Source organism: Nelumbo lutea, chromosome 3 (genome assembly GCF_056320005.1).
Source record: "Nelumbo lutea isolate HS-2025 chromosome 3, American lotus-T2T, whole genome shotgun sequence".
Lineage (NCBI taxonomy): Eukaryota > Viridiplantae > Streptophyta > Magnoliopsida > Proteales > Nelumbonaceae > Nelumbo > Nelumbo lutea.
This window is the reverse complement of record NC_142686.1, coordinates 17,844,333-17,855,947: the sequence shown is the minus strand read 5'-3', so window position 1 is coordinate 17,855,947 and position 11,615 is coordinate 17,844,333. Positions and strand designations below refer to the sequence as shown.

General features: G+C 35.5%; 1 protein-coding gene across 4 annotated transcripts; it reads left to right on the top strand.

Annotated features, from left to right (window-relative positions):
- The first annotated feature begins 482 nt into the window (after positions 1–482).
- On the top strand, positions 483–10,014 carry LOC148863292 (KTI12-like, chromatin associated protein). Of its 4 annotated transcripts, none has more exons than XM_088980378.1 (4): positions 492–562; positions 1,420–1,473; positions 8,013–8,361; positions 8,682–10,014. In XM_088980378.1, exon 4 carries the CDS (start codon positions 8,831–8,833, stop codon positions 9,737–9,739), a length of 909 nt encoding a protein of 302 aa, XP_088836504.1. In that variant the 5' UTR covers positions 492–562; positions 1,420–1,473; positions 8,013–8,361; positions 8,682–8,830; the 3' UTR covers positions 9,740–10,014. The 4 variants fall into 4 exon arrangements, with proteins under 4 accessions (XP_088836501.1, XP_088836503.1, XP_088836504.1 ...); XM_088980376.1 differs by having other exon boundaries at positions 494–880; XM_088980375.1 differs by lacking the exon at positions 8,013–8,361 and having other exon boundaries at positions 483–880.
- The last annotated feature ends 1,601 nt before the right edge of the window (positions 10,015–11,615 follow it).

Genomic DNA, 11,615 nt, shown 5'->3' with positions numbered 1-11,615 from the left:
CTTATCCTTGACCAATCAAGAAGGTAGCTAGAATTAATATGTCATTGCCATTGACCAATGAAGAAGGTATAATCAATAGATCCTTGAAACCCTTCAGACAGGGGAGGGGACTTGAGTAGTAATGGCTGTTTTCTAAGCTTCTAAGAGAGGGAGTACTTTCCAAGTTTAGGGTCTACATGGTCATGGTACCACTTGGCATGGAAACTTGAAAGGGACACCATTCAACAAATAATTTCAAATCAGCATAGATTTCCTAATAGCATGGTTTTTAAAACCGATCTAGAGCCGTTCTAACAAAAAAAAAATAAAAAAATAAAAAACAGTTAATCTCCTTCGTCAGTGGTTGGTTGATCAAAATTAATGGTTTTTTAGAAATCCCAGTTTTGAAAAATAACGGAACTGGGTACTTGACACTGTCCTGTCCGGTCCGGTCCGATTTTGAAAACTATGCCTAATAGTATGAATATTTGACATCTAAGACCATATTTCATTCGCTGCCAATGGATTCATTCTTTTTAATTATTGTCTATTTTGAAAGAGAATGAGCAAGCAAGAATGAAATGTGAGTGTTTGGATAAGCATTTCTTGTCGCAGGATTCATTTTTAGAGAATGAAACTTGGGTCTCGGGCAAAAATCATAACATATTTTGCGGCACGAAAAATATTCGTCCACATTTTACCAGCCCTTTTTTTTTTGGTTCGAAGTGTTTTAAACTCTCGAGTCCTCCACTGAACCATCGTCCCCCTCTCTATCTGTACAAGGTAAAATCGATCTGCTAAGATCGATCTCAATCTCTAGCTGATCAGGATCGATTTCTCTCCTTTTTCTTCCTGGTCTTCTTCTTCTGTCTGTGCACATAGCACGAAGCTAACGGTGAAGGTAAGTTGGATACCACCTTCTTCTTCTTCTTCTTATCTATTTTTTGCGCTGCTTTTTCCTCTTTTCCTAGGTCGACCATCAATCTCGGCCCTGTAACCATTAAGAGCAAGCAGAAGAATATATTTGATCAATCTTTGTCTCTTCATTTTTTTTTCTTTATTGGTATTTGGGTATTAGATCATTCTGAAGTTTTTTCCTATCTGGTCAAAAGGGGAATTGATTAAGCAAGTCCCTTTTGATTTTCTTATGGGATATCCATGTTCTACTGTTTGGTTTTTGAGTTGATAGCAAACATTACGAAGAACTTGAGCAAGTAGTCATTTTGATTTCCTTATCTGGTCACATGGCTATTATTGATCTGTTTTTTTTTTTTTTTATTGTTTTTATTTGTTGATCAGGAAAATTTTATTGTTTTTATTCTATTATTTACATTCTGCAAAAAATTGTCCAAAATTAATCCTCATCAAATCTAGTTTGGTAACTATGTACTTATTAATGTCAAGCTAAACTTATTGATTTTGGTGCTGAAATCATGTTAGAACAAGGGCTCACCTGCTGGAGCTTCCACAGCATCAGTTGCACTCGTAAGTCAGGTAAGCTCAAACACATGGCGTACAAAATTATATTGCTAGTTTTCTTCTCTATTATCTTTTTCCCATACACTACCTACTTTCTTTTGCATCTTTCTCCTTCATGATTATCATTTTTATATGTCATCTTTATCATTATCATTATAGTTCAGTTTGTTTTTTATTTACTGATCAAGGAAAGAGTAAAAACTTAAAACGATTATTGGTAACAAAGATAACTTTATCAAATTAAATATTACTTCTCTACAAACTGACTTTTGGTTGGTCTTTAGTTGCTTTAGTGTCATTTGCAGTGATTATATGTTTAATGCCATTTCAAAAAAAAAAAAAAAAAACTATGATTCTGATAAAGAAAAATAACAGTATCAAATCCATGGCCATGTGGACTTTTGGGTCTTCAGTTGCTTTAGTATCAAATCTTGCTGAATGAAGGTGACAAAATTTGGTGAGTGATACTGAGACATTCATGAAGATGGAATCGTGGAGGTTGTGTGGACTTTTGGATCATATTGGCAGAGATGGTAAGGCTATCAGAGGGAAGGCTTTGAAAATTGAAATTGAGGGAGAGCCAAATATAATCTCAAGCTACAATTTATCCCATGTCTCGGTCAGTTTCTTTTCCTGTCAACAGAAACTTACACAATTGATCCTCGATCCCATCACTTCTTCTGGACATGATCTCCATAGAAAATCTCTATTAGATCCCATGCTTCAAAGAAAAATGAAAAAAATAGTAAAAAGGGACTATTTGGGGGGCTGCAGATCACTGTAGTTGATTTTGTCTTCATTCCAAACTTCCATTAAATGGACCAAATTCTATAAGCAAAGCCATAACAATTGGACCATATATGATCTTCCTATTGATACCAATTGAATGGTTTGGATTCAATGATTCCAAGGCCAGGAACCATGTAACCATCATTCATTTTCATTCATTCTATATAGAAATTTGATTGTTATATATGGAGATGTTAGCCCTTGTGTTAGCCACTTAATCCATCTTTAAACGTGCAGTGTAATTAGAAGATAAATGAAAAGGAGAGAAAATGAAACCTGAGAACCAGGAATTTCAATGTTTAAGACTATATATAAATATTATATTCCTTTTGCCTCTCTGGTACAGATTTATACGTCTGCATTTCATCATCTCAACATCGGAAATAAGACATAATTAGAAGGAGACATGGGTAGGTAATAAGTACTCTGGTGAAGCAAAAGATACTACTGTCAAATAACTAAAACTGGACTAAAAGAGGTGACACACCTCCAGACTTGCACTGATTTAAAGCACTTCAATTGAGTACAAATGGAGTGAGTGCAAATGTTGGTTTAGTTTTATTTATGATTTTTAGTTTGTTTTGTATGTTTGGGTCCTTTTGGGAGGAGTAAAATTTGAAACAAAATTCTGATGGTTAAAAGGTGGGAAGCAAGATGATTAATTTAGTTATTGTAACAAAAGAGCTCCTTAAAGAAATGAAAGTGCTCCTTCTGATGATTGATAATTAAATACAAAATGTTTTTTGTTTTTGGTATTTGAGTATACTTGGTTCAATATCAACTGATTTGAATCTCTTCTGTTTTTTTTTTTTCTTTCTTTCTTTTTGTATTCATGAATTAGTTACTTACTATTTTATGTTTTTCTCATTTCATCTTGTTGGTAATTTGCTTTTTGGTGTTAAGCTTATCGGAAGCTGGCTAGGAATTATCATCCAGATGGTGAAGTAGAGGCATGTCTAGATATTGAAAGCCAAGACGGTGAAACAAAAACACTGTCAAGCGACCTAGAGAGATTACCCAAGCCTCAATTAGAATGCATTTTTCCTCTCATAATAGCACCCCTTTCTAAGAAGCCATCCATTAGATAAAAGGATAATGGTATATAAAGGGAAATCCCATGCTATGCTATCTTCCTCTTGAAATTTGTCTATCCCCTCCAAGTCTCCAACCGTCTCAAAACCACAAATTAGAGAAATCAAAAAGAAGATTTGCAATGCTCTTCCAAATGTCCATGCCAAAAGAGCCCACAACCTCTGAATGTCCTAATGTCAATAACCATAGTATGATAAATCAATTCCCGTGGCCCTCACACTCCCTCCATCTGCTACCAAGCCACTATCCAATGACAGACTAATTTATTACTTTAACAACCTTTACCTGAAATAAGCTCACAATCTATTGAAAACTAACTCCTTACACAATTTATTAAATCCCTGTTGCTCTTTTGAAGTCATTTGCTCTTTGTAGAAATGGTCATAGATATCACAACCAGCCATTCATTAGGATCCTTTCCAGGAGGTAGCTTTACAGCTGTCCTCAGCTTTACAGGTCCCTCGGGCTGAATTTACAAACAGCCATTTTCACTTTGAAACTTAAATAGATAACATTATGTCAAGGGTAATTTTTATAGCCAAAAAATTGATTTTGGATTCAAGGAACAGAGAGAGTGAGAGAGACCACACTTACTGATGCAACACTTCTAGGTCGCAATGTTGTCGGACTCAGATTGGATGACATGGCCAAACTGTTTTAATGGTGACATAGTAACATTTCTGGGTTACAATGCCCAAATCTTAATTTTCTAAAATGTTGTTTAAACTATTATTCACCAGGCAGTTCTCTGAAAACTGGATGGTTTTTACTCCACTATCCAAATTTCTGGAAATTGCCTAGGTTTAACATATGAGAGTTTGTATTATAAAATTGCATCCTAAAGTTTTCAACCTGAGTCTTATATTTGTAATTTAAGGGATAAATCACTGGGCTACAAGCCTAGTGCTTTATTTGCTGTCACTCCTTGTCTTTGGAAGGCCTGGTTCCCAATGGGTTTTATTTGGGGCTGCAAATGCTCCAACCTGACAATGATTTGTAGTTTCAGAGTATGTACTTCATCAACTAAAGTGTACATATAAAACTTCATAATATTGAAAATTTACCCAGAATAAGGATGCATGTAATAAAAAATGAAAAATACAAAAAAAATGTAGAATTCAAATTCTTGGGTAAAATACTTTTCTTATATCACTAGAACGAATGGCAGAGAATAAGCACATGGTTTTTAGATAGACTACAACCATGTGCTTCAAATACTAATTGGGATATGTAGTGGTGTCTTAACTTTTGCACTACCTCTGTTGGTGTCAGCATATCATGCTTCAAAAAGTTTTGTATCATGTTAGGTGAACAATTTAAATGGATGAATACCTGCTTTCTTAGAGTAAGTATAAGGCTTTTCCAGAGTTCTTCACTATAAGGAACACCATCCACCAGAGTAACAAAGGCATTAATCCCCTGTTATTTGAGCTATTACAGTATGATAATGCCCAAGATACAGAAAAATTACAAATAACAAACAGGTCTGATAGAATAGCTTGACCAATGTATTTGGCACAGATAAAAAAAAAAAAAAGCTGGCTGTCACTGGAATTAGAATAGCTTGGCATGCTGCTGCATTCCTCTCCTCATCATTATAGAAAGCTCCTCATAATTGATTCTCCCATCCTGTAGGTTTAACAGGCATCAATGCCATTTTTAATTCTGTAGCATGACACTTTCAGGCTTCAATTTAGAGAAACCTTACATTATCTGTATCCACCTCTGAAACTATTTCCCTAATGCTGGCTTCATCACCCATTCCGTATCCTTCATAGCTGTTTCCAATTCATCTCGTGTAATAAACCTGCTTAGAATGCATGGTTGAACAAAGTTTTAATAACATGAGTAAGACAGTTGTAAGTTCTCTCTAATCTAGTTAGTACAATCCATCTTTAAGGCCTAGCCAAGTCAAGTGGTACCTCCACCTAAAAGGCCCCAAATTGACTTTTGACATCATGACAAACCCTGTCATGGTGGATTAAATAAACCAGGAAAAAATAATTACAAAGTTAGTAGTTGAATAAACCAGGAAAAAATAATTAATATTAAGTTTTTGATGGATAAAATAAATAATTAATTAATTAGACTTAAGTTTAAGTTGTCAAAAAGCATATATGTTCATTGGAGAGAAGACAAGGAAATAGACCATTCTGGTTCTAGACCATCTAATCTGTTCAAATTCATTTTGATTTAGATTGGTTTCAAACCAAACTCGGTCCATCAGCACCTATATTCTTACCTTATATCAATGGACCAGATGTTGGCTTTATTCAACCCAATCCAATATAAATTTTTATTACGGATGGACTGGATGGTCCAATCCAATTTGATAAATATTTTGGACCAGATTGATCTGATCCAATATGTTTATTTGGTCCATCCAACCCGTCTAAATTGATTTTGGATTGGATGGGGTCCAATCCAAAACTGGTCCATTGACACCCTTTATTATTATTTTGATTAATGAAAAAAATGAATGAGAATGAAATTTGTTACCAAACAGGTTACAGATTTACTCTCATTCTTGCTGTAAAAAAATCATTTTTTGGGAAAAAAGCGTTTGGTTCGTAGCAATATTTTCTCATTCTTCCCATTTTTACTCATTTTTTTTTCATCTTAGAATTTCATCTTGGGTAAGAATGAGAATTGAACAAAACATGGCCTCAGGTTCCTGACTCGAAGGCATGGAAATTCAGCTGAATTGGACTAAGAGAGATGCTAATTGTTTGGCTGTTGTTTTGGCCAAGTAAGGGGTGGAAAGAATCAACTTTTTCTGGGCTATATTGTAATTTCTGTTTCACCTCTTGGGGAGAGCTAAGAGAGTTTATCTCCCCTCCTCACTTTGTAATTTCATGATTTTTATTTAATGAATCTCATTCAGTTATTGATAGAAAAACACCTGTAAAGCTAAAAATAAATGAGAGACCTAATATCAAAAGTCTGAGGGAGAGAGTTTATTTTCAAAATCTAAAATGAGGATTTCTGATATGGTTTTCTCTGTTATCAATAGAAGAACAAAAAAAAGAAAATGATAAATTTGTTGTCATGTTCTGCATACTGGAGCATATATGTATACATTACTTTGTTTTTATTTCTGTATTTTATCTATTTCTTTCTTGTAATTGCATGTAAAAGTTGGCTTACTGTAGGTTGTACACATCTATGCATAGTAATGCTTTTCTGGATTTTGATGGCATTCTTGCATCTTGGTTGATTATGATCATGTTAATCAAGTGAACCTACTTTACCCATCCTAGGGATGGGGTGGGGTGTCATATTAGCTTTTTTTTCTTTTTTAATTTTTTTTTCATGTACTGTGTCTATGGTTTGTTTTGGGGAAAGGGATCCTTGGTTAGGTTTTGGTTAATATTCAGTTATTGCAAGTTTAACCTACCATGCAATGGGCTTCAACCTAGCATGCTGTTCTATACTTCTACCTGCAATCTAAAACATTTATTTGGGGAATGCTTGTATATGTACTATGTCAGTTGATTTGCATTACTTCTGTTCTGATCAACTGGATATCTCTTGTAAGGAATTGAAGGAAGATAAGATGATTATTTTCAGGAAATCCCCAGCAAAAAAAAAACATAGTCTTCTCTTTTGAATCAATCATAATCACTGCCTTCATTACACTCTGAAATTGTAGACAACATTTAGGAGCTAATGAACAGACCTACAATCCCATAGAAAGACACCATGATTCCCTCAAGGTGGAATCAGGTCAAAGCTGTGATTTAAAAGGCACGCCTCAGGTGCGCCTAGGTGCAGAGGTGAGGCGCATTTCAGGGTAGCCGCCTTGCTCAGGTCCTAGGCGCAGCCCTTTCAAAAGGCGCACGCCTGGTGCACCTCGTGCCTCAGCCCCGGTGCGCGCCTTTTGAAACATTGACGCTTTTTTGCTTTTGTGTCTATTGGCTGGGTTCGCTTACTCACCAAAGCTTCGAGAACCCCTTATTTGGTAATGTTGTTCATTCATTCATCCTAATAAAATGTTTTCTTAAAAAGCAATTAAAACTATAAAATCGTTATTTTTTTGTGTGAGAACTAAGAATTTAAGACCTAACGTGGACTTGTTTGGGCTTGCCTCAAGGGGCGTGGTACAAAGGCGGCTCGTAGAATTAGGAATGTAATATGTTTTACATCAGATTAGCTAATTGAAGTAATGCAGTTGAGAAAAAAGAGATTGTAGGTTTATATGCTTGAAAATGTTTTATATATTTGATTTTATTTTTAAATTCTCGTTTGAATATGCTTTACATGTTATATTTATGTATTTTAATATTAGATAATAGGTTTTTTTAAAACATTTATTTTAAAATTAAAGTTTATATTTTTATTAATATCATGTTTAATTTTTTTCTTTTTTTTTTTGCACCTTGCTCCTTAGGCGCAAATTGACCCCTGCACCTTTTTTGCGCCTTGCGCTTTTAAAACACTGGGTCAAAGTCTCTGTCCCTCCAAGGTTGCAAGAATTATATGCATCTGGTAATTACAAGGTGGACAAGTTTGATAGGCCAGTTGTAGTTGTGTTTCTTGCTGAAACTCTAGTTTTGAGTTTTTGACAGTCTGTTAATAACTATACTAAAAGAATTAATAACATGGCTCTAACTTTTTAAGATCTGTGCCCTAAAGAGGAGCAAAGTGTGCATCATTTGTTTATCTCTTGTAAGTTGGAAGACTTCATTTGGAGAGTTGTTTCATCATTGTACGGGATGCAGTGCTTTCGACTCAGCTTTCCAGGAGAGATTTTCTCCAAGTGGCAGAAATTTCAATTTTCAAGGAAGCAAAAGAGCTTTGCTGGAGTTGTGTCCCTTTAGCTGTTTATTGGGGTTTATGGAAGGAGAGGAATGGGAGAGTGGTCGAAGATAAAATCAGGAAATATTGAAAGAACAGTGCCTGACATTGGCAAGATGATTATGGATTGGGTTTCTGTCTAACCGGATTTTGCTCAGACTAGCATATCAGATTTTGGAGATAGTTTTTAGGAATCTACTGAAATTCCAAATTTTGTATTTCAAGGTATTTATAACTGAATTGTCTCTGGGTGTCTTCTCAACACACTTTTGGTTGTATATCTCCTCTTTTGTTTCCATTTAATAATTTTTTTTTTATTTGTAAAAGAGACACAAAATAGGATCATCCAGTGGTCAACTGTGTAAATGTGTAATAACCTAATGTTTTGAAACACTAAATGTCCACCAAAAAAAATAAAGAGAGAGAGGCTTCTTAATGTATAAAAGTTGTTCGTCCCTAGGTTTTGTTTTGATATTGTTGACCTTTGTGTGTGTGTGCGTTATTGCTAACAAAATGAAGCTTCTGTGTATTTTTAATTTGCACAGGTGTAAACAGCTTTCAGTGAGACTTGGCTTGCAAGGCTAATAAGTATAGCGAACAGGAGCAAGCCCTTTTTTTTCTTCATATAAAAGCTGTATCATTGGCACCTGAGTAATTATTGAAGCCCCGGACTACGAAAGTCAATTTCTTTCAAATGGCATTGGTTGTGATATGTGGGCAACCATGTAGTGGAAAATCAACAGCTGCTCACTGCCTAACCGGATCGCTTAATGCCCTAGAATCCAAACCAACAGTGAAGATTATTGATGAATCCCTTTTTCATCTTGATCGAAACCAAAGCTATGCAAATATGACTGCAGAGAAGAATTTAAGGGGGGTCCTCAGGTCTGAAGTTGACAGATCCTTGTCAAAGGACAGTATTGTTATTGTAGACTCTTTGAACAGCATCAAGGGTTATAGATATGAGTTATGGTGTCTAGCTCGAGCTGCTGGCATAAGATATTGTGTGTTATATTGTGATACAGAAATCAGTAGTTGCAGAGAATGGAACAAGGAGCGTGGAGAAAAGGGAGAAGCCACTTATGACGATAATATATTCGAAGATTTAGTAAGAAGGTTTGAGAAGCCAGAAAGGCGTAATCGATGGGATTCCCCCCTTTTTGTGTTGTGGCCATCTAAAGATAGAATAGAGCAATCTTCTGCTGCTGTTGTGGATACTGTTTCATACTTGACTAAAAAGGTTGACTCAAAGTCGCGAGATGTTAAAATCCTCCAGCCTACCATCGCCACTCAAAATGCACGTTTATCAGAAGCAAATACACTTTATGAGATGGACCGTGCAACACAGGAGGTGATCAACGCCATTGTGGAAGCACAATCTCAGGCACTCGGAGGACCTATAAGTGGGGTTTCTCTTGGCCAGAACTTACCAACAATTAGCATTCAGAGAGCAGTTGGGCTGCCTGAGCTCCGGAGCCTGAGACGTACATTCATAAAATTGACAGGGCAATCAAGCTTGAGTGGGCCTCCACCACCATCAGACACTGATAGTGCAAAAAGAATGTTCGTGGATTACTTGAACAGAGAACTAGGAACAGTTTAGACACTGAATGTAACAGCAAAAGAGCCACCACAGTTCTTAAGTTGTTTTCCTGTTTTCCCAACCGAGGAGGGGCTTTTTTTTTTCGCACAAAACATCAAGGATACTGAACTACTTCTGCTCATTTGGGGACCTGTATGTGACATTAAGATTATTTACTACCATTTTTCATCAAAGAATCAAATGTACTTCTGATTGTTAGCTTTTCTTCCTTTTAAAGATTGGACAAAATTTAGCTTAATTGGTTTTATTATGATATCCACTTTGACTTTTCTTAAGTTTTTGTATAAGAACCGAACCTTTACTTTTTGTGCTTATACACTGGCCATGACGGCCAAATCTTTTTGTCATAGTTCTACGGTTCTACCTGGTTGGATTGCCCCTTCAGTGGCTGGAACTTGTTATTTGTAATTTCCCTTTTGATTAGTGGTTTGCTTTGTTTTAATTCATAAAAAAACAAGACCCTATGTGATGATTTTCTATTATTGATCCAAGGTTCAGACCTGGACCGCCCAAATGATCGAATTAATCAAATATATAGATATTAGCACAAATTACTAAAGATATTAGAAAATAATAAACTTTATTGGATGCATTTAATTAGTGGTTAAAAGGGAAAAAAAGGTGGATTTAATATCTTTCCTCAGATTTCCAAAATTCATAAAAAATGCTGGAGGCTAACTGGACCGAAGCTGGATCCAATTATTATCTGGGACTTAAAAAATAACAAGCACCGCAATCTTCTCTACTGTAGAGAAGTTGCAGCTTGTACCTAAGTTGTTTTTTGAAATAATAAGATAATATTAGTTTAAAACGTTTAAATTATTAACATATAAATAATTTACCATTTTAGTTTGATGTTTATTAAGTCCATTATCTATATTAACAAAGTTCAAGTTTTAAGCTTTTATTTACTTAGCAAAAAAAATGTTTTAAGTTTTTTATTTAAATAAGTATAGCTGTTAGTATAATTGGGTTAGACTTGATTATCCCGATTATTATTCAGGACACTTCTAGGTTCATGATTTTATCATCATTAATAATCAGTTCGGGGCTGGGACACTTCTAGGTTCTTACTATTTACATATTGTCTTAAAATATCTTTAAGTTTTTTGATAATTATCTAGAATTTCCCTTATCTCTAATTTTTTATTATACTCCATTCACATGTAGACCTATTCATAGGCCGGGCCGGGTCGGGCTTTCACTCTTCATTAACAGATTTTTTTAAGGCTCAAACCCAAGCCTAGCCCTTATAAAAAGCTCAAAGCCTAGGCCTAGGCCCGAGCCCAAAGTCTAAAGCTCATGCCACTGCTACCGCTGAAGCGGTTGAATAGAGAGAGAAATTATAAAGAAAAAAAATAAAAAATGTACATATTAAATTATTAATATATATTATAATAAATATTATATATTTTATATTATATAAATTAGTTGGGCTGGGCTTTTTTGAGAATTTCTGAGCCCAGTCCAAAGCAAAATCGGGTTTGGTGTTTTGGGCCCGAGGTTAGGCCTGTGGGCCCTAACTACATGTCCAAGCCTGACCGGAGTGGAGGCTGGGCCGGGTCGGTCTGTTGGGCTACCCGGCCCATGAATAGGTCTATTCACATGTGACATCACGTGACTAATATATTTTTGAAAAATCCTAAAATACCCTTTTCCGACATCTTCTCAAAAAAACTTTTTTAATCCTAATTTCTCCGAAGAGCCCCAGGTTAGAGATTTCTCAGCAAGTTTGGCAACTCAAGCGAAAAATCCAATGGTCATGACCAAAGAAGCCAAACAGTATTTTTTGGCAAATACACAAGGGAAATTTTAATGACTGATGTTCTTTCCAGTAACCACTGTGTTTTCCATGGTTTTCAAAACCGGACCGGAC

Coding starts and splice junctions, on each gene's coding strand:
- LOC148863292 (XM_088980375.1), top strand. CDS start 8,831: ATGGCATTGGTTGTGATATGTGGGCAACCATGTAGTGGAAAATCAACA.